This window comes from Haemaphysalis longicornis, unplaced genomic scaffold (genome assembly GCF_048455015.1).
Source record: "Haemaphysalis longicornis isolate Haplotype H1 unplaced genomic scaffold, Haemaphysalis longicornis Haplotype H1 scaffold_10, whole genome shotgun sequence".
Taxonomy (NCBI): Eukaryota; Metazoa; Arthropoda; class Arachnida; order Ixodida; family Ixodidae; genus Haemaphysalis; species Haemaphysalis longicornis.
The window spans coordinates 149,666,754-149,688,045 of record NW_027526204.1 but is presented as its reverse complement, the minus strand read 5'-3'; the positions used below and the strand labels follow the sequence as shown (position 1 = coordinate 149,688,045).

The 21,292-nt window shown below is 47.4% G+C and overlaps 1 protein-coding gene across 1 annotated transcript in view; it reads left to right on the top strand.

Annotated features, from left to right (window-relative positions):
- Sec71 (ADP ribosylation factor guanine nucleotide exchange factor Sec71) overlaps nt 1-20,909 on the top strand; it is a 47,468-nt gene extending 26,559 nt beyond the window's left edge. The window contains exons 15-28 of the mRNA XM_077691196.1: nt 1,893-2,021; nt 4,884-5,220; nt 8,285-8,451; nt 9,380-9,737; nt 10,591-10,748; nt 12,095-12,315; nt 13,104-13,257; nt 13,662-13,797; nt 14,204-14,342; nt 16,120-16,205; nt 16,829-16,962; nt 17,516-17,830; nt 18,332-18,550; nt 19,710-20,909. Of these exons, the coding sequence (XP_077547322.1) occupies nt 1,893-2,021; nt 4,884-5,220; nt 8,285-8,451; nt 9,380-9,737; nt 10,591-10,748; nt 12,095-12,315; nt 13,104-13,257; nt 13,662-13,797; nt 14,204-14,342; nt 16,120-16,205; nt 16,829-16,962; nt 17,516-17,830; nt 18,332-18,550; nt 19,710-19,844 (2,688 nt within the window). The 3' untranslated portion in view covers nt 19,845-20,909. The remainder of the gene's footprint in view (nt 1-1,892; nt 2,022-4,883; nt 5,221-8,284; nt 8,452-9,379; nt 9,738-10,590; nt 10,749-12,094; nt 12,316-13,103; nt 13,258-13,661; nt 13,798-14,203; nt 14,343-16,119; nt 16,206-16,828; nt 16,963-17,515; nt 17,831-18,331; nt 18,551-19,709) is intronic.
- The last annotated feature ends 383 nt before the right edge of the window (nt 20,910-21,292 follow it).

Genomic DNA, 21,292 nt, shown 5'->3' with positions numbered 1-21,292 from the left:
CCATTGTCCTTTTAGAAACCTATAAGCGTTCAATACGTTTGCGTTTAGGACACGTGCATTGTGAAAGAGCTTTGGTAGAAGCGTGCAGTTTTGGTTGTGTAATGGTGTGGGTCCAATGAGAAGCCTGTCTGATCCTGAATAGGTCCGTCAAGGATGGGGTGTAAGAGATGTTCCATACTAGAACTCATGAGCTGCGAGTGAACAAGTAAAGATTTGTAAAGGGAAACTTGTAGCGAAAGTCTGTAGTGGATATGCTGTAACGGATGTTTGTAACTGAGCTAATGTGGTGAAAGTATAATGTAAATGGAGTAATGGATGTCTGTAACAGGAGTGGCACAATGCCAGATCTAGGGAAGGTGTATAACAGCCGGGGTGTCATGAAAGTGGCGTTACGAAGGCTGTCTGGAAGGATGTGCTTTGAAACGGTGCAGTTAAGGGCCTCACTGAAGTGGCGTCAAAGCACAGCTGTAACTCATGTTTTGATAGGTTTCACCCATTGTGACCAAGCTGGCTGCAGGTTCTCAACTAAACATCTTTACAGAAGGCTGCTAAACTTGAATACAGGTCTCCTTGTCAGTGAATTGTAAAATGGCACACATGTCCTTCCTGTTTCTTGATTTAAAGGAGCCATGAAGAGAAAACAAAAGTTTGTTTTATTCGAAAGATTAGGTGTTTCATAGTACCCCAAGCGCTTTCCCGGAAGCAAATGGTGCTTTATTCACTGAGAAATAAGGCAATTTAAGCCAAAATTTTAAATCTCCCGCTAAAATTGCACATTTGGTGACGTGAGCAACGGCGTCACACGGGCCGGTCCATGAAACAGATACTTAGTATGTCGACTCCGTATAGCACCCACATGCGGGAGTCGACCGAGACGGCGGCCATTTTAAAAATACTTGTAAAACCTAGTGCACCCGCAGCCCTAGTCATGGAATCGCCTGATCCGGAGAACAAAACTCTCGCCGAGGAGCTAGGGCTTGCATTTAACAACCTCACACCACTTGAACGCTCAATGCTTCTAAGTGCACGAGCGGCAAGAGTTGTGGGATACGCGGTGGACGGGAAAGCGACCATTCCGCGATAGCCACAACAGACGAACGCCCAGCCGTCGGCACCGCTGCCTCGTCAGCCCCGTCGCGACGGACGAATATAGACTGGTACGTATGTGCCGTATTTTTATTACGGTTAATAATAGTTCAACTTCAGTAGCAGTATCGCTTATGCCAGTTGGCCGGTGTCGTGTATGGAAAGCCGTTCGCGCGAGCTCTCTGCTTCGACCAGAAAGATACGAGCGTCAATGCGCGATGTTTACGGCATTTTTCCCCCAAGGTCAGAGCGCTTCGAACCCGAAAATTCGTCTGCGCGACGGCGAGATGTCGAGCTCGGCCAGGCGGTAGTTTCGTACGCATTGGCGCACACGCTTGTGTGTTCGTTCGGAACTTCAACCGTTTACTCCACCGTTCTTTGTCATAATAAGAATGTGCAGTATGTTTCACGGGCATTTAGCTCGCTATGCACACTGTAAGCCCTGCCTAACATGCGTTTGCTTTTGCCGGCCTCCGCCATTCGCAGAGCATTCCCAAGTGACATCATAGGTTCTGTTGCGGAAAATGAGCTGGTGGGTCGCATGGTCATTTCCTTTTTTCCTAATTATGTAGCTTATTTGAGCGAAGTTTGCGTTATAAGTGGTGTCGTTATGGTTCTAACGAGGCAATCTTTCGAATGAACCAAACTTGTGTTTTCTCTTCATGGCTCCTTTAAGGAGCAAACGAGTGTTGTCCTTGGTGTGTTTCCAACAGCTCCTTGGTTTTGTAGTCGGTTGCGTTTAACGGTATTGATTGCAAGGGCTATGCGCAGTCACTTGGCTCTCTCTCTCTCTCCTGCCACTCCAGCTGGCTTGGACACCGTTTCTGGCTGCCTTCAGTGTGGGCCTGCAAGACTGTGACGACCCGGAGATTGCGGCACTGTGCCTGGATGGAATCCGGTGTGCCATCCGCATCGCTTGCATCTTCCATATGACTGTGAGTGGGCCCTCGCTTCTGGCAGCTGGCTTCTGTGTGTTTTTTCATTTCTCTGCATTTCCTTGTAAAAAATTATTGGAGGAAAAAGACAAAGGGCATGTGTTGTTCAGAAACATTGCCTGTTGCTTCTACTTAATCGTAACCATGAACTCGTCTCCATTCTTATTGGAGGCGTGCATTGCTGGCTGCAAGTTGGGGCAGGTGCAAACAGTTGCGTTATTAGGTAAAACGTTTTTCTGCGTGTGCATTGTGTGCTTGACAGGTGAGCTACTTTTGGGTTAGTTAAGACTCCTGCAGGGGTGAGACAGCTGCGCATATTGCGCAGTTTTGATACAAATTTGTTTTCCTGCGCCAGGCTGCTCCAAAAGCTTGAAAATTGCAAAAATTGCGCCAAACTGCTCCAAAACAGCCCGAAAGCCAAGGATTTTAACGCTCCCGTCAGTTTCAGGTGGAAAATGCTTACTGTTGGCATAATTTTCCAGCACCCCCAAGGTCATGCTGTTTGTAAAGGTTTAATTGATTGGCCATTTAAAAAAAAATTGGCATAAAATTGTCCCCGAGACAGTTTTTTTTTTTCAAAAATGACAATGTCGGGTTGCACATGTTATAATATTCTGTGAGTGTTTAACGTTTTCCGATAGAAAACCATTGCAAATTCCTGCAGAAAAAAATACTGTGTACGGAGGCGACAAACTGCTTGTGCAAGTTGATGAAAAAACAGCAATTTTCGGGGCGCCGTATCTCCGGAACGACAGTACTGGGCGCCGCCATCTTGGTGTGGTGAAGATTGGAAAACGTGTCCGCTGGGTGAAGCAGTTGCTCGGGGTTCGGGCAGAGCGCTCTTCGCCGATTTCTGCCGTGGTTTTGGTTATGGAGGTGGCTGGATTTGAATTTAGTCGTTTGAGTTGTTGCGGGAAGTTGCGCGACTCGAAAGACGGGAGTTCAAAAACAACGTGGTGCCCGCGAATTTGCCATGTTTCGGCCTTGAGTGTGAGGAGTGGTGCGTGCTTGAAATGAAATTTCGGACTCATTGCAGTGTTATAAAACGCTTAGTTATTGCTGCCTTTGGCAACGAGCTCGCGAGCCGCAGGAATGGGGCGATCGACACTGCCGAAGTGGCGGCGCAGGCTATAGATCGCCGCAAAATGTTCAAGCAGTGTCCGATAGCGGGACGGGCTATTATTGCATGCTTGTACTAATGGTTGATCTATCCGAAGTGAAATTTAATGCCAAGAGAAAGGTGGCTAAACATACCAACGCTACTCAAATTACGATCGTAGTGAACGTGCACCTTGGGAATCGAAATGGGAGTGCTGGTGGGGTGCGACGACTGTCAGCAAACCCACACTTTGCGCAATTTTGGCCGGGGCTCTCTACTCTTGTGCGTAAGGCCAAGTATGGGATTACAAAAATATTAATTTCGGCATCCACATGATAATAAAAATGCCTTACGATTGCTTAGTTTTTCAATTCAATATCTTCGACGGCACTTCCGTACTAGCACAGAGCCTAAGAAGTAAAAAAAAATGGTTTGTAAAAAGGTAGTGCAGTCTGTACCTTGTGATGCTCCGGTGAAAAAAAAAACCTTATTGAAAGGCTGTTTCAGCGTTATATGCACGTTCGAAACCGATTAAAAAGTGCAGTTTTTTCCTCCAAGTTGCCAAAAATTTGATTTTTTAGGCTCCTAAGGTGACATAATAAATGTTGTTCTTCTGCTCCAAATCAAGATTCTCCTGCTCCAAAATCAAAATTTCGCTGCTCCCAAAAGTGCTCCCAAAACTGATTTAGCTGTCTCACCCCTGCTCCTGGGGAAACATTTTATAGTCAACAGGTGGGCTACTACTTTGCTAGTCTAAATGCACATGGAAGCATGCAAGTATCTTGTGTGCAGGCAAGATGTGGCAAAGAGGGATTTGTAATAAAAAAAGGCAATTACTATAAACTAATTGATGAGAACAACTCCTCATCGCTCCTTGTGCACATGCAAGGCGTCGTAATTGTTATGCAGCCTTGCATAACTTACCCTGGTTTTTACGAGAGCAAATAACCTGATGTCAGGAACATAAACTCAATAGTACAGGAAAGAGAGGAGATTCCTAGGACCAAGTAGCCCAGTTCTTTATCTTGTTACTCTTCGTTCATCCTATTAATCAAGGTTTAGTACCCACAAAATCTTCAAAATTTGAGATTTGGTTTGATTTGCAAAATGGTAAGCTTACCAATAAAATGTTAAAAGTATAGCACTTGCAACTCGTGCCAAGTGGCTGGACAAAAAGTGTATGGTACGGCATCTCATTTGTAGTGCTACGATGTCCGTATGGTTATGGACATCTGTATGTCTGTACGTCTGCAGCCATTCATATGCCCGTATGTTTGAGGGCATTTGTATGTCCGTATCTTTACTGACATTTGTATGTCTGCATGTGTACAGAAGGCTAATGGAAGAGCAAGTTCCAAAAGCTTTTCCTTTGTTCATTTATTTAGTTGTGCAGCACCTTGTGCCTTATGGCGTTGTGCCCTATAGCACTTGCAAATCGCATCAGGTGGCTTGACAAAAAGTCGTTTACAGTATGTATGATATAGTATCTCGTTGTAGTGGTACAGTGTCCGTATACATCTATGGACATTCATATGCCAGTGTGTTTACGGGCATCCGTATGTCTGTATCCTTACGGACATTTGTGTCCGTATGTATACAGAAAGCTAATGGAACAGTAAGTTCAAAAAGCTTTTTCTGTGTTGCTTTATTTCGTAGTGTAGCACCTAGGGCTTTCTTGTATTGGTGAGGTGGTGTCGGTGTGTCTGAGCCATTGCACTGTGTACCCCCTTCTCCCCTTCTTCTTTCCCCTCTTGCCATTGCAGCTGGAGCGCAACGCGTACGTGCAAGCGCTGGCGCGCTTCACGCTGCTGACGGCCAACTCTCCGATCACGGAGATGAAGAGCAAGAACATCGACACGATCAAGACGCTCATCACGGTGGCCCACATGGACGGCAACTACCTGGGCAAGTCGTGGCTGGACATCCTGCGCTGCATCTCGCAGCTCGAGCTGGCCCAGCTCATCGGCACGGGGGTCAAGCCCCGGTACCTGGGCGGGGGCTCGGGCTCCACCCAGGGCTCGGTGGCGGGCCACCACCACGGCGGCGGCGGTGGAGGAGCGGGAGGGGCACTCCAGGACAGCGTACTCGACCCCATGGAGCGTGAGTGGACGCGTGCTCGGCACTCGGTTGTCGTCTTCACACCGTATTTATTTGATTATAAGGCAGTCACAATTATGAGGTGAGGGTGCAGTTTGGAGAGTAAAAGAAATCACAATATATATATATATATATATATATATATATATATATATATAGGGAGCAATAAAACTTTGAAGATGGTAGAGAACACAAGAAAAAACTTCAAACAAGGTAGAAACCACGATTTGTTGCCAACGTTTCAGCAAAGAGACTTGCCTTTGTCAGACTTGCCCTGACGTTGGCAACAATTGTGGCAACAATCATGGTTTCTACCTTGTTCGAAGTTTTCTTTTCTTATATATATTTATATATATATACACTGAGCTTCGAGTATCATGTGAGGTATGACTTTGAGACTACAGATTTTAGAAAAAAAAAACTTCACCTTAATGTTCGAATAAACACGGCGAGCTTTTCGTATTGTGGGAGGAGCCAGTGCCAGGCACTTTGATTGGTGTCAAAGGTTACGGTAGCTGCCACAACCGTCACTAACAAGACACCTGGTGTCGATGTCTTCATCCTTATATGTCATTGCTCAGAGTTGGAAACTTTTAATCTGCGATCTTTAATATCATTGAGCCATTCCTGGTAATCATGCGAGAGGGACAGGGTTACCCATTATGATCATTGTCAGGGTAGCCAGAATTATCACCACTATGTTCTGTGGTACTACCACCACAGTAGTATCATTTCCCACTGCTCGTCCACTGCTTGAAAAATGTTCCTCTCAATGATTTCCAACTGCTTTTGTTCTTCACGGGCTGCACCCACTGCTTGCCCCTGGATATCGTACCACTCTTATATGTTATGCCTGAATGTCCTTCCAACTAAAATTATCTGTCTGCTTGGTTCTTATCATTTCTTATGTAGCCATGTAGCCCATGTCCTGCTGTTTTATGTAGCCCATGTCCTGCCTGAGTTTTCTCTGAAGTACCGCCTACACAAGTGCAGCTGTATATGGTTGCAAATCAAAGCTGAGCAGTAAAACCTCGCTGTGGAAGAAATATTGGTCCCCATCTGGAATCAAAGTACACGCAATGTTCTCCGCATGAGCTTGTTCCTTGATCGACGCAGCTCGCTTCTGGTCTCTTGGTGCTACGGTCATCGTCGCCTTTCGTTCCACAACTGTGCAGGGGGTGAAGTTTTCTTTGCAGGATGACTCGCAAGGCTTGAGCTCTCCACCCCACCTGCCATCTGTCGCTCCAGCTTTTGCGAGGCTACAAGTGGTGGGAGACCCCTAACTGTATAGCAGGATAAAATCTGAAAACTCCGAGGGCAAAAAAATCCACGCATCTCCACGAAGTGAATCATGACGAGTGGGCGAAGCACTGGCGACCGTTCTTACCGTAAATCACCCATTACATTGCCCACTCGTGCATGTAAATGAGTGACAACGCGTGTGTACCGTATATACAATTCCAATTCAATCCAATCCGATAGAATTCAATTTAATCCAATCCAATCCAATCCATTTCAACCCAATCCATTTCAATCCAATCCAACCAAATCCAATCCAATCCAATGCTCCTCGCGCATGCGCAGCACTGTGTACACGGACGCCAAGCCCCGGACAAAGCGAGGTCCTAAGGTGCTTCGCCCCAAAGGGGTCTAGGGCAGGGGTCAGTAACCTCTTGAGGCGGTGGGTCGAGTTGCATGAAGCCGACACGGCGGAGGACTTCCCAGGCAAAGAGAACAAATCGGCTAATTGAAAATAGTGTACAAAATGGTAATAGAAATCCCAAAACTCGAATAGAAATCATGGAATAGAAACTGGAAGATTGCAATTGCCATGTTGGTCTTTAAATGTAAGGGGTGACGAGGGGAGGTGGGAGGGAGGGGGGTTCTGACGCCGTGCTGAGCGCCGCGAAGTACTGCTTCAGGGTTCGTACAGGTCCTTGAAAACCCTTGAAATTGAGTTTTCAAGGGCCTTGAAAGCCTGGAGTTTTTTCCTTTTCCTTGAAAACCCTTGATTTCTTTGGGCAACAAAGGGGGGACCCGATTACGTGACCATTGGTTTTTGCGGGTTATATCAGTGTGGCCCTGCATGCTCCCCATCCAAAACATATTTTACAATTTAAAGCCAGCATGGGGGTGCAGCAATGCTGCTTTGTACTGCTTTTATAATTTAAAGTCAGCTTGGGAGCACAGGCATGCTGCTTTATACAATGGCTTGTATGGAACGAAATCCCTGCATCAGGCGAGGCAGAAATTAGCATAGTTGCCCTTCCAATTCTCCATACTGCTTTCTGCATTGCCTCATCCTTATTCATTTTACATATCTTCCCGTTGCTATGCCCCATGTTTCGAAAACGAATAGTGCTTACACTCCAGGGTCAAGTAAAAATGGGCACAGATAAGTAAAACTCTAAATGTGAGAACACAGTGTGTCTAGCTCCTAAGTTTTACAGGAATATTTTATTTTGATGGGTGCAATGGTGGGCAGAGCGATTGGCGTCGTAAATCTCCCCTTAATGAACACAGAAATTTTGGGGATGAGAATGACAGGGGTGCTAAGTTATGTTCCTCGCTATTCGAGACTGCGTATTAATTTGCAAAGCTCGAAAAAGTTCAAGATGGCACGGCTTTTGTAAAGCTCCCTCAGTATTACTGTGGGTCGGGGTAAACTTGTCCACTTGCAAAGGGTGGAGCTGTTCCAAATAAATTTTTCTTGAGGACATTTTTTTTTAGATGTAAAAAAGCAGACGTTTAGCGTGTGAAAACAGTAGTGAAACGTTAGGACACGTGCTCCTCTGCACACTTGAAAACGCCTTGGCAGGGCCTTGAAAGTCCTTGAATATCCTTGAATTCTTGTCCCTGAATCCTGTACGAACACTGCTGCTTGACCTCAAATTGCCAACCCGTGGTCTGGGGCATTTCAAAGGACGAATGGCTAGAGGAACATGGAAGAGGCATCCTTAATTCTGTGGTAGGCACAAGCATGACGACGATAAGGATGATGATGATGGTGGTGATGATTGAAAGACGGTGTTACGTGACTCTCTCTCCTGTCCTGCTGTGACTCCAGTGACGCGTCCCGGACCGCCCATGGACCAGAAGCAGATGGCGATGCTGCAGGAGTCCATGGGGGAGACCAGCTCCCAGAGCGTGGTGGTGGCCGTCGACCGCATCTTCACGGGCTCCACACGGCTGGACGGAAACGCCATCGTGGACTTTGTGCGGGCCCTCTGCCAGGTGAGAGCCACTTCTGCGCTGGATTCGGTTTCAGTCACTTCGAAGGGCTGTGCTTTGACCTCTTGTTTAATTGCCTTAGCAAACTTGTTTAGTTCCCTTTGGTAAGAGGAGCCTGTTAGAGGTAACTTTCCGCTTGAAAATCGTAGAAGCCATCAGCTAGCCATCAGCTAGAAGCCATCAGCCAGCGTGTATTTTGTCTTTTCCTTCTTTGTCACTAGCCTGTGTTTCGTCTTTTCTTCTTATCCTGTGTTAAAGTTCACTAGAAGTATGAGTTCATTAACCAACGAGTTTTCGGAATTCCTTTTTTTTATGCATTGGCTAATCGCAGTATGGTTGAATTCTGAGACAAAAATGTCACTGAGGGAACAGATCGGTGAAGCAGTTCCAGTGAACGTTTTATTAAGAGGGCGGCAGCTTTTACAGTAAAACCTCGTTACAAAAGAGACTCAAGGGACCCTAGAAACATGCCTCTTGTAACCAAGGTCTCTTTTATGCGATGTTCTAACATGGCAAACATAGGAAAACCAACCAAAGCATTTTTATTCAAATGCCTGGTATAACCAAGTGTCTCTCGTAACGGTGTCTCCGGAAAGGAGGTTTTGCTGTAACAAAATAGAATCAACCATTTTGCGAGTTCAGGTCATTTCAAGACGTGAAGACGTCACTTGGTGATTGCTCTTGAGAGAATCTCTGGAGCTATAAATAAAAACGCCCGTGTTTCGGAGATTTCGGCGCACATTAAAGGCCCCCAGGTGATCAAAATTAATCCGGAGCCCTCCACTATGGCGCGCCTCATCACCTGCATTGCATCAGCGCTTTAAACCCTGCAATCAATCAATCAAATCTCTGGAGCTACAAAAATGCTGAGTCATCCTTTTTTGTTAGAGCGCTGAAGGATGTCTCCCTTGTTCCTTCTTTTCATTGGCAGGTGTCACTTGAGGAGCTGGCGAACCCGTCGCACCCGCGCATGTTCAGCCTGCAGAAGATTGTGGAGATCTCATACTACAACATGGGCCGCATCCGGCTGCAGTGGTCGCGCATCTGGGAGGTGCTCGGGGAGCACTTCAACCGCGTCGGCTGCTCCCCCTCCGAGGACGTGGCCTTCTTCGCCCTCGACTCGCTGCGCCAGCTCTCGATGAAGTTCATCGAGAAGGGCGAGTTCCCAAATTTCCGCTTCCAGAAGGACTTTCTGCGGCCCTTCGAGCACATCGTCAAGCGCAACCGGTCGCCCACCATCCGCGACATGGTCGTGCGCTGCGTCGCCCAAATGGTCAACTCGCAGGCAAGTGCCGCTGCTTGTAGGCAGGAGAATGTGGGATTGCTGTCACATGGCTCTGCTAGGCTTAGTTTTTGGTCAACAGGGTTTCGCTGTCTGGCTTGCAAGGGTTAGTGGTCAGGCTTCGAGGGTGGGCTGGGTATTGCCTGCTTGTGGACGTGCTATTAAGTGCAGACTACTTCAGGGGCTTGCCTTGTCGTTGTAGCTCGCTCGCTGGATGTAGGCCTGTTTCCTGGGATATTTTCTTCGTGGCTGTTGGTCTAGATAAGCCTGTGGCTGTAAGGCTAACAGTGTACAGCTGATGGGCTATCGGGACTTGGCTGTTACACTGTTGGGCTAATGGGGTTAGTTGTTGGGCTAGAAGGGGTTCGCTGTTGAGCTAACAGAGCTTTAGCTGTTAAGCTGTTGCATTAGTCCGGGTTGTTTGCTGACAGGATTTAGCTGCATAACTGGAGGGCCGTGCAATGACAACCAAATTACCTTTTGCTCTCTGCAGCACATTTTTTTTTAAATGTTTGATAAGGAGGGAAGAAAATTTTGGTGAATGCGTTAACTTGCCATGCCTCTTAAAAGGTTTGGCAAGTTACCGCGGTAAAAAAGTGTTCAAAGGGGTATATCATGTAACAGCTAAAGATGACCTCTCAGGCGGACTCCTACTAGACAGTGCTTTGGCTGTTTTTAAAGTGTAGCCTGAAGGAATGGTCTTGGTCACTCCGTTCGGTTTTCAAACGAAGTAGGGTGAATAGGTTTTCATTCTCTTGTCTACGTCATTTATATTTTTCATTGCTGCGCATTCACAGTGGGGGAGGGAGTTGATTTGTGCGCAGCTTTCCTGAAGTGCGCTCTGTGCCCCTTACAGGCAGCCAACATCAAGTCTGGCTGGAAGAACATCTTCAGCGTGTTCCACATTGCGGCCTCAGATCGGGACGAAGGCATTGTGGAGCTCGCCTTCCAGACGACCGGCCGCATCGTCACACAGACATACGGGCAACACTTTCTCGCCCTCGTCGACTCCTTTCAGGTGCGTGCTGAGCGCTCGCATTCATTCCGTGATTGTATCATTTTACAGGGCTTGATAGGCGCAATGTGATGGAAAACTGTCGCGCACTAGAGCTTCAGGCATTTTCCTTCACATGTTCCTTTGTTTCCCGCTTCTTGTCACCAGCCAGCAAAACCATGCTGGTGTGCGTTTGTGGGTGTTCCGCAGGGTCCAGAACTATCCCCCACTTTGCTTGTGAGCTCAGTGCTGTTTCAAGGTGGTGTCTGAAGATATTGTTTTGAGGTGTCTGCCGTGCGTCCTCTACAACAGGGGAATTTCCTGGGTACTGCTCTGTTTCTGTGTGAGAGGTTGGTTTTTTTTTTTTTTTTTTTGTATGTATGCCCGAGCCAAAGAAGAGTTGTAGAGGAATCGACATTTAGGCTAGTTGGTAGTGGTTCTTGAAAATCTTGAAGTTGCACAAACTCAGCATGAACATGAGAAGGAGGTAGTAAACCAGGGCTGTGTTCTGTCTGCTTCTTTCTTCTTGTGTCCGTGTCGACTTTGCGCTACTTCAAGATGTTCTCGAAGACAAGTTTTTATCTTATACCCCTGTCACACGGCAGATCTAACATCGTTTAGAGCAAATGTCATTTGCTCTAAATGTCATTAATTTGGTGCTACACGGGAATATCGAATGTCATTCGAAGCAAATGACATTTAGTGGCTAACTGAGGTTCGGGAGCTCATTCAGCAGCCAGATGAGTAGCCTCGACAGCAGTGGTGCGTCACTAGAGAAGGAAGTTTAGTAATAAACCAAATAACACTGTTTCTAAAAACTGTTAGTAAACTTGTATTTCCCTTTCATGCTGTTTTTAAAATAAAGAAAGACAAACAAGTTATAACAAAAAGGAAAATCTCGTCCCCAATGCGTGCGCTACCCTAATACAGAATTTTTGCAGACTTGTCTCGGCTTGTGATGTCTACTGATGTCACCTAAACAGGTGATTTTCTTGTTTTCATTTAAAAGAAATAACCTTCTGTTATGTCTTTAAAAAATATTATATTAAAACATTCTATATGCACTTGAAATATAATTTTGTGAGCTCGCTAATCATCACCGCTATCACTATCAAATGACATTTGTTTCGCTGTGTAGACCCACACAGCCAAACTGAATGTCATTAACAGCTAATGTCTGTCACTTTAAACATTAGATTGGCCTTGTAACAGGGGTATTATCCGTGCTTTTAAGATCCGTGCTTCCAGCTTCAGCTGTGAAAATAGTTACTTAGCCATCGTCTGGCTGCTGGAGTTTCCATGCTCTGTTCTATTTGAAAGCGAGAAGAACAAAAGAAGAGAACTGCCCATCCTTGTCTTTGCACGTACAGGACGCGGTGAAGTGCCTGTCGGAGTTTGCGTGCAACGCGTGCTTCCCGGACACGTCAATGGAGTCGATCCGGCTGATCCGGCACTGCGCCAAGTACGTGGCGGAGCAGCCGCGCACCTTCCGGGACCACAACATGGAGGACCAGACAGTGCCTGAGGAGGACCGCGTGTGGGTGCGCGGGTGGTTCCCCATACTCTTCGAGCTCTCCTGCATCGTCAACCGGTACGGTGCCTCGCCACTGCCCATCGATACCCCGTCTGTGTTTTTTTTTTGGGGCCACTTTCTTTCTTGAATAGGCTTTGCTGAGTGAGTGCAGTAAGAAAAAAGAAATAGGCAAGAATCTAGGCGCACACAAATTTCATAATTTCATTCTGAGATTCAAACAGTTATCGCTGTGTTGTGGTCATTTCTCACAATGTCAAATTGGGTGAAAGATTAACCATTGAATTAATTGTTGGTGGTTTCTATTGGAATGCAGGGTTAGTCTAGTCTACCACTGTTGCAAACATGTTAAAAGGGGAATATGGGTTGTTTGAAGTTTTAATTTGAAATATTTAATGTAAGCTTTACACACTTCACCAGGAATCATATGGGAGAGGCGTGGCTTGAACATTTAATGGGTGAACGCTGTTTATTCCTTGAAAGGCTGCCCTGAAAACAACCGGCCCTAGAGTTGTTTGTGTGCCAAGTAGAGAGAATAGTTTCTGTGACTCTTCAATATTTTAAATGCGATAATGGTTACATTGAAAATGCCATCCCCCACAATTGCTGGCGTTTTCTTGGCAGCTGTCTGTAATGCCAGCCGTGCCGCCCATATCTTTTCATCACTGTCGTCCTAAAAGTTTGGAAAGCCAAATATGGAGAGCTTTTTTCACATCTTCCTTTGTTTTCCGCTTCTTGTTGCCAGCCAGCAAAAACATGCTGGAGTGCGTTTGTGGGTGTGCCGCAGGGTCCCGAACTATCCCCCACTTTGTTTCCTCCCTGTGAATATTGCCGTTCTGTCATTGCAGGTGCAAGCTGGACATCCGGACGCGGGCGCTAACGGTCATGTTTGAGGTGGTGAAGACCTACGGCTCATCGTTCCGCCCCCACTGGTGGCAGGACCTGTTCCAGATCATCTTCCGCATCTTTGACAACATGAAACTGCCAGAACGGCACAATGAGGTGAGAGACGGGCAATGTCGCCGAGAAACACGTTGGCACATTGTTTCTCCTGACAGCCATGTCTTTCCGTAAGAGAGCTGGTGGTAGTTTTTTAACTTTCATTGTCAGCAATGAGGGCGCCTGGATGACGTATAAATTGTGACCCTAGTACTGTGCCCTCACACCCACGGTGTGCAGTTATGTAGCCCTCTTTTGTGGTGTGCCACAAGGCCTAACTCTATCCCCGACACTCTTCGTATTGTGGTGTGCCTCGATGTCCAACTCTACCCCCCAACGCTTTTTATTGTGGTGTGCTTCAAGGCCGAACTCAAGGGTAGAATGCGCCTACGATTCACTTGAGAGTTTTTTGCATCTCTGCTGCCTCTAAGGATGTTCCCCCCTCCCCTTCCGTGGCAATACTCCAGAAGGCCGAGTGGATGACAACCACGTGCAACCACGCGCTGTACGCCATCGTGGACGTGTTCACCCAGTACTACGACGTGCTGGGGAACCTTCTGCTCGACGATCTCTTTGTCCAGCTGCACTGGTGTGTGCAGCAAGGTGAGCGGCACAGCAGAGATCCGTCTCACGTAGAAGGAAAGAAGCGGTACAAACATGTGGGGTTCGTTATCACCATCGTCGGAAGTGAAGGAAGAAAGCCTGTAGTTAATGGAAGTAGATGGAGCTGGTACAGAATCTAGGCTGTGGCAGGTCTTGTGAGGCTGTGCTCTGCACAGGGTCGTTGAGCGAAGTCATTCTGGGGCAAAAATTTGGTTTGGACAGTGCAGGACAGGAACCGTTGGAAGTTTGTGGGAGAGGTCTTTGTCTGCAGTCAATGTAAATAGGCAGATGGTGGCGATGGTGGTTACTCTGATGATGATGGGGGTGATGATGATAAATGTGACATGTCAGAGCGACGAGATCGTAAAACTGGCAAAGTCTCTCAGGCGCTGCTTCCCACTCGCAGACAACAAACAGCTGGCAAGGTCGGGCACCAACTGCCTGGAGAACTTGGTGATTTCCAATGGGACTAAGTTCAACACGGAAACCTGGGACAAGACGTGCCAGTGTATGCTGGACATATTCCGGACTACCCTGCCTGCAACGTAAGTGGCGCTCCAGCTCCGATGTTAAGCAGCTGTCTAGAAGGTGTGTGGGTTCAGTCTGCTTCTCCTGAACAGTGGTTCTTGGACGGGAGGTGTTCAGAGGTGTACACCTGCATAAAGCACCCCTTTTTCTGTCCTTGTCAGTCTTGTGAGTGAAACACACTGACACAACTGCGAAGACGCCAACTAGCCCAGGTCCCGGCTCTGGTGGCCTTTGCACCATTCGTTGATCAAGTCGAATCAACCCATTTAAAGGGACCCTGCAGCACTTACAATCGACTACTCAAAATCCCACAAGAATTATGAAAATCCGTTCACTATCACCAAAACTACGTGCGATGAGAAATCGCCCATAATGGTTCCCTCTCAATTCGACTGCGGGCGACACAACGAAATCTGCGTGCTCTCTCCCAGAGAGGGGGTGGCTGGTGGCGTTCTCTTGCGCAGCCTTTGATATGTCACAGGCTGGGGAGTTTCCGCCTTTTCTCTGCAACGTGCAGGGGTCTATTTCCGGTGTGGTGCCACAAAAAAAGTAGGCATGGCTGCCCACTCGCTGAAGCGCGCTCAGGCTGGCACGGCGTTTTTGAAGCAATAAACGTTTGTTGTCGAGTGGTCTGGTTGAAGGGGAAGTACTGAGTTCGTCACTAAAACTCCACGTGCACTCAAAACACAACAGAGACAAAACTGTTTGTACAGGTTCAGGCATAGAAGAGGTTGGTGCACAGTGCCGACGATGGCGGATCGTCACAGGAAATGCGAGAAATAATCCATGAAGTTGGTCAGTGACAACCAATAAGACAGCCACCACGCAAATGACATTACTTCGGCGGTGCCAGCGGTGCATAAAGAGGGAAATTGAAGAGCGTGCGGTTGGTTTTTCCGCATCTTTTGCAGCGATTTGCGAGCTCACCACTTCACGTGCGTTTGTATTTTGTGGCTCAGGTATTACTGGCAGTGTAATCTAAATGTCGCACAGGTTTATTTGCACTGTTCAAAGAGTGTTGCAGGGCCCTTTAAAGCATTAGGTGCTAGCAAGACAGTGACTTACGATTCTTGTCAATTCTAGCAAATACACAACTACAGAGCAAATTCTTCGAATCTACATAAAAATTCTACAGAGCAAATTCTTGTATAGGCCCACTTTGCGGCCTTCTAAATGAGCGCAATGACAAAAACGAGGCTGTGTAACAAAGCGGATGATTCCGTGCGTCAAGCTTGAGACATCATTTCGAAAGCTGTGCATACTAGTTTGTTTTTAGACTTTTTTTTTGTTGTTACAATGCAATCAATGTGCAGTTGCAAGGCTGTTGTTGTTCTTAACTTGAAATCGGCTGTAGCATTTCCAGTGATGATGCAAAATGGCAGTGTGGATTTGTGTCGAGGTATTTAGCTTTGTTTGGCTGCCGGGAACAGCCTAGCATTTGTGGCTTTTGTGGAATCGGTGCGGGCTGTCATCTTGAGGGGACAAGCTAACATTTAATACCCACCGCGGTGGCTCAGTGGGTAAGGCGTTGTGCTGCACGAGGATGCGGGTTCGATTCCTGGCCACGGCGGCTGCTTTTCTGATAGAGGTGAAAAGTGAAAATGTCCGTGTGTACGAGATTTCGGCACATGTTAAAGATCCCCAAGTGGTCAAAATTAATCCGGAGCCCTCCATTACGGTGTGCCTTACCGCCTTCGTTGCGTCGGTGCATTAAACCCTACAGTCAAATCAAATAAACCTAACAAATGATGCATGAGACATTTCGGTGGAATGGATCCGCGTTGTTCCATGCAGGTTGCTGACTTGGAAGCCCAACAAGGACGTGGGAGCAATCCAGGAACCAGTGACAAACGTTCCTGAGGATTCGGACACGCGAACAAGTAAACTGTTGCCTGTCCTTTTCACCTTGACAAATGCACAAGCGAATTTTTCTCACTGGGAGGGGGGTGTCTTCTTGAAGGGGCTCTGTTAGCCATTACAGGGTTTGTTTTGTAAAAATGCTCTTTTTGATTGCTGTAATAGTCTGCCTGGCCCCCACTTACCACCCCCATTGCCCACTATTCACCAATGCAAAAAAAATTGGGAAGCTCATCTGTCAGTGTATAGATAATTTGGTAATTGCACTCATACCATTTTAGGTGTGCTTGGGGTCACTGAGATTGAGATACTAATTAGGAATTCTTTACATGTTTTCGGCCTATATAAAAGGCAGACTTTCATGTCCACAAGGGAGCATATTCTTGATCAACATTGGTTGTTGGTCTTTTTGAGGGTACTTGAGGGTATATACCCTGTGGCTTCGCCATATTGTGCACGAAAGTGCTTTAAAAAGACTCATTAAAATCACGTTTATGAACGAAAACTGCAAGCGTCGCTGTGTTTGACATAGTTGTTTGAGCGATGTGCATTTTTATTCTGAATTGATTGTGTGTGCAGACAAGTGTGGGAACTTAAAACCTGCGAGGCCTGTAATGCCTACTTTTTCTCGCATGGCCGTGTGTAGAGGACGAAGTCCTGTTCAACTCCCTGAAGATCAAGTGTGTGGTGCAACTAGAGCTCATACAGACAATCGACAACATTGTCTTCTTCCCGGCCACAAGTCGGAAAGAGGACGCTGAAAACCTTGCAGCTGCTCAGGTAATTCTTGGCCTTCGTACCCTTCCTGGCATCCCACTGATGGCCAAACCGAGTTTTGTTTACTTCATTTTCCGCAAGGTAGAAATTAGGCCGGGTTGGTACATTTTCAAAGACTGCAGAAACAGTGCAGGAACGGAAATGAAGGATTTGATTATTCGTCAGTGCATCGCCCTGTTGTCCTTCCTTGTCCCGTTTATTGTGCTGTTTCTGCTGTGTTCATTTTCCTTTCTACATACTTGCATCGCTGCATAAGTCACACCTTCACACCCACGGTGTGCAGTAATGTGGCCCTCTTTTGCGGTCTGCCACAAGGCCCAACTCTATCCCCAACACTCTTCGTATTGTGGTGTGCCTCGATGCCCAGCTCTATCCCCCAACGTGTTTTATTGTGGTGTGCCTCAAGGCCCAGTTCTACCCCCAACACTCTTTTTATTGTGGTGTCCCTCAAGGCCCAACTCTATCCCCAATGATATTCTTATTGTGGTGTGCCGCAAGGCCCAGCTCTATGCCTGCTGCTCCTTTTATCAAAACGGTTGTGCTGCACCTTTTGCAGGCAGAGGTGGTGCCCCCTCAGCAGCAGCAGCAGCAGGGAATCTCCGCCACTGTCGGAGGGGGCGGTCACCACAACTCCTCCTCTTCTTCTGGAGGGGGCTTTCCCTCCCTGCTGGGCCGCCAGCTCTCCCTGGACCAGCAGCAGGAGGAGCAGGGCATGTACAGCTTCCTGACCTCGGCGCAGCTGCTGCAGCTGGTAGACTGCCTGCTGGAGTCGCACCGCTTCGCCAAGGCCTTCAACTCGGACGGCGAGCAGCGCAACCTGCTCTGGCGGGCGGGGTTCCGGGGGAACGTCAAGCCCAACCTGCTCACACAGGTCTCGCTGCTGTTTTAAAGCGCAGTAGAGTTCAGTTCCCTCAGAGTTGATCAATATACGCCACTCGTGAAACTCTGCTTCAGAATCTGGACAACACGAACATCCCTGCTTCATTGATGCTGACCTAGGAGACAGAAACTGAACTTTGCTGAGAATTTATTTAAGAACGAAACTTAATATAGAAACACCAAACCAGGCAACGTTTCCATATGTTTCCGCAGTTTTTCTTTTATGAGTAACGGTAGTGTCCACAAGCACTTGAGTTTCTTTGACTTTCTGTAATAGATGGCAGGCTAGCCAACTTTTCCCATGCTTGCACCTATTTGCCTCCAGTGCACAAGGCCAACGTGGACTGTTTTTTTATATGTGGGGCCTATGGGGAGTTCTGCAACTGGTGAACATTGGGCAATTCTGTCATATAACCGCCTACCTGCCGAGCAATGGCCACTCCGTACGAATCCGTAGCTGGTTGCCAATGCGCGTCCGTAATGACACTCGCAGGAGGCCCAGAGCCTGGCGTGCGTGCTGCGGGTGCTGTTCCGCATGTACCGGGACGAGGGTCGCCAGGAGGCCTGGCACACGGTCCAGGACCGGCTCATCGGGGTGTGCCGCGAGGCCCTCGAGTACTACCTGGCCCTGGCCACCGAGAGCCACCGCGAGTCCTGGGACTCCCTCCTGCTGCTCTTCCTCACGCGCGTCCACAGGCTGGACGACGAGCGGGTGAGGGGGCCTGCTTCCTCCCGCTCTTTGCCCTCCCCCGCTCTTACTGCTCCTCTTTCTCCTCCTGCTCTTCCTCCCACTGTTCCCCCCTGCTCTTCCTTCTGCTCTTCCCTCTTTGTTTTACTCTTCCCCTGCTCTTACTCGTCATCATCCTGCTCTTCCTTCTTCTCTTTTTCCCGTGCTCCTCTTCTTACCTTTCTTCCCATCCTTCTTCCTGCTCTTTCCCCTAGCTATGCTCCTACCCTTCCTCCCACTCTTCCTTTTGCTTTTCCATTTTTTGTCTACTCTTCCCCTGCTCTTGTTCCTCGTCTTCCTTCTGCTCTTTCCCTCATGCTCATCCTCCTCCTCTTCCTCTTACCCTTTCTCCCACTCTTCCTCCTTCGCTTCCCCCTGCCTTCTGCTTTTTCATCTTTGTTTTACTCTTTCCCCTGCTCTTCCTACTGCTCTTTCCCCCGTGGTCTTACTCCTCATCTTCCTTCTGCTCTCTCCCCGTGCTTTTCCTCCTGCTCTTACTCCTCTTCTTTTTTGCTCTTCCTTCTTCCTACTGCTCTTTCCCCTGTGCTATTCCTCCTGCTCTTACTCCGCAGGTTCCTACTGCCCTTCCGTCTGCTCTTCCATCTCCCCCTTGCTCTTCCCTCTTCCTACTGCTCTTCCTTGAGAGCCTTACCTCCCCTTTGTTAGCCTTCGAAAGTCCAGGGATGTAGAGAAAGGAAAGGCATCCGCAATCCGTGCATGCCTGTGCACGCTGTGGTGGAGCGTACTGCTAAACCAGTGTTATGTCAATGTCCTGCTGTTCACATCAGAGGCCTGCTGTCACCTTGAAGATCGAACCTTTCTGCAGCTATTATGAAGCAGTAAAGCTGTACGAAACAAGTCCCGCCGGCCTGATACAACTTTACTGGCCATGTTTATGACTTCAGAAATTTTGTGGGAATTCAATCAGAAGCCTTTTTTATCAGCTCTAAAATTTGTAGTACGCTTCTAGTACACTTGGCTCGTCAGCCAGAAGTACGTGGCAAATCATACAGCTTCCGGTCAAGATGGCAATTTGCGAGAAGTGCCCAAAGCCAATAGCGGGTCGATGACAGTTTGGAAGTGACCTCTCATGTATGGGCTGACCTGGAAGTCCATTTTATGCTGTATTTTCTTTCGTTTTCAGTTTCGTGCTCACGCGTCGGTGTATTATCCGTACCTGTGCGAGCTGACCTGCATGGAGGTGAAGCCGGCGATACGGGCAGTTCTGCGGAAGTTCTTCCTACGAGTCGGAACGGCCTTCAACATCTCGCACCACTAGTCGTTGTTGCTTATGCAGACGCTTCTTCCCCCCCACCCTCCTTTTTTTTATTTCCTTGCGCTGTTTTTATTAAAATCCTTTTTCACTAGAGCGACATCAAGGCTCACGGAGAGGTTTATAGAGGGGTCAGTCGAGACTTCCAGAAGTCTTTTTGAGAGCGAGGACATCCAAGGATGACCTCGAAAACATACGTGTAAGAGTGTTATGCACAGACGGCTTTTTATGAGAACGGTGATGCCTTTTTTGGGAAGAACTGTGGTTTCTGCGCTCAAAAAGTTACCGGTAGTAGGAGGGCTTTCACAGAAAGCTTGGAAGTGCAATAGCTGAAAGGCAGTGTTAAGGGCGGATTGAGAGAAAAATTTAAATTAGCGAGGTTCGGGGAACGTTTTTTTGTTGAGATGCGATGATGTCGGAACGGCACTGCATGCAAAGACAGGATACGGGTCCTTGGAACAACGATCTTTGCAAAAGAAAAGGTGTATCGATTACGTACTGAGCTTGCTTATTTTATTCTAGGCACGCCGGAAGGCTATTTTATAGTGGTTTAGCTGTCACTTTTGCTTTTTTTTTTTTTAAATATGTTGTTGCGTATGAGTGCCCAAGCCGGTTAAGTTGAACTTTGTATCAGCTATCATGGCACAAGTTTGAGGATACAAGTAGAGGAGGAGCCTTGAGAGACGTTTCCATCGACACTGTGGAGAAGGATGTTCTCTATGCAATGCAAGGAGCACGCAAGGGCTCACTGTTGTGATGTTGTTGTGACTGTTTCTCTGCATTCTCTTTTTTTTTTCTCTCTTTCTCTCTCTCTTTGTGAACCAATGCCGTCCTGAAGCAGTTGGCATAGGACAGGACATCGAAAGAACCATGGCTGCGTTGTACGAGCTGTGCCGATGTCGTACCATAGTGTATTTTTCTCGGAGTCATTAATTTATTTTTGCCCGGAGAAAGCAGACATTCCAGTGTGTGTCACGCAGAGGAGACATTGTTGCATCTTTTTTGTCTGCGCTGAGCTTGTATAAAAGCTGGCGGTGGCCATAAAGGAAAATAAAATAGATTCAGGCTTTACGATGTCTGTTCATTTGTCTTTGGTACTGGCCTGACGGGCAGTGAGCTGCTTTGGGGACAGTTGCCAAGAGCACACTCAAACAGGACTTCTTATTTTATTGCGGACAGAACGTTTCATTGAGCCTGCTCATTGTGATTTGACATGAAGACATTTGTGGCTAAAGAATAAAAGTTTGCTTGAAAGACGGCGGGCTAGCAGGTAATGCATCTTTAAAAGTGGGTTACATTGCACTAAAGCACAAGACGGGACACAGTGCTACCTTCTGTCTTTTCCTGGGTTACAAAAGTGTGACGCACGATTTAGAGGCAAGTCCAGCGTGCATAATGGCGCCGATTCATTTTCGAAGAAAATTTTTCATGCTTAAAATAGTCGCGCGACTGAG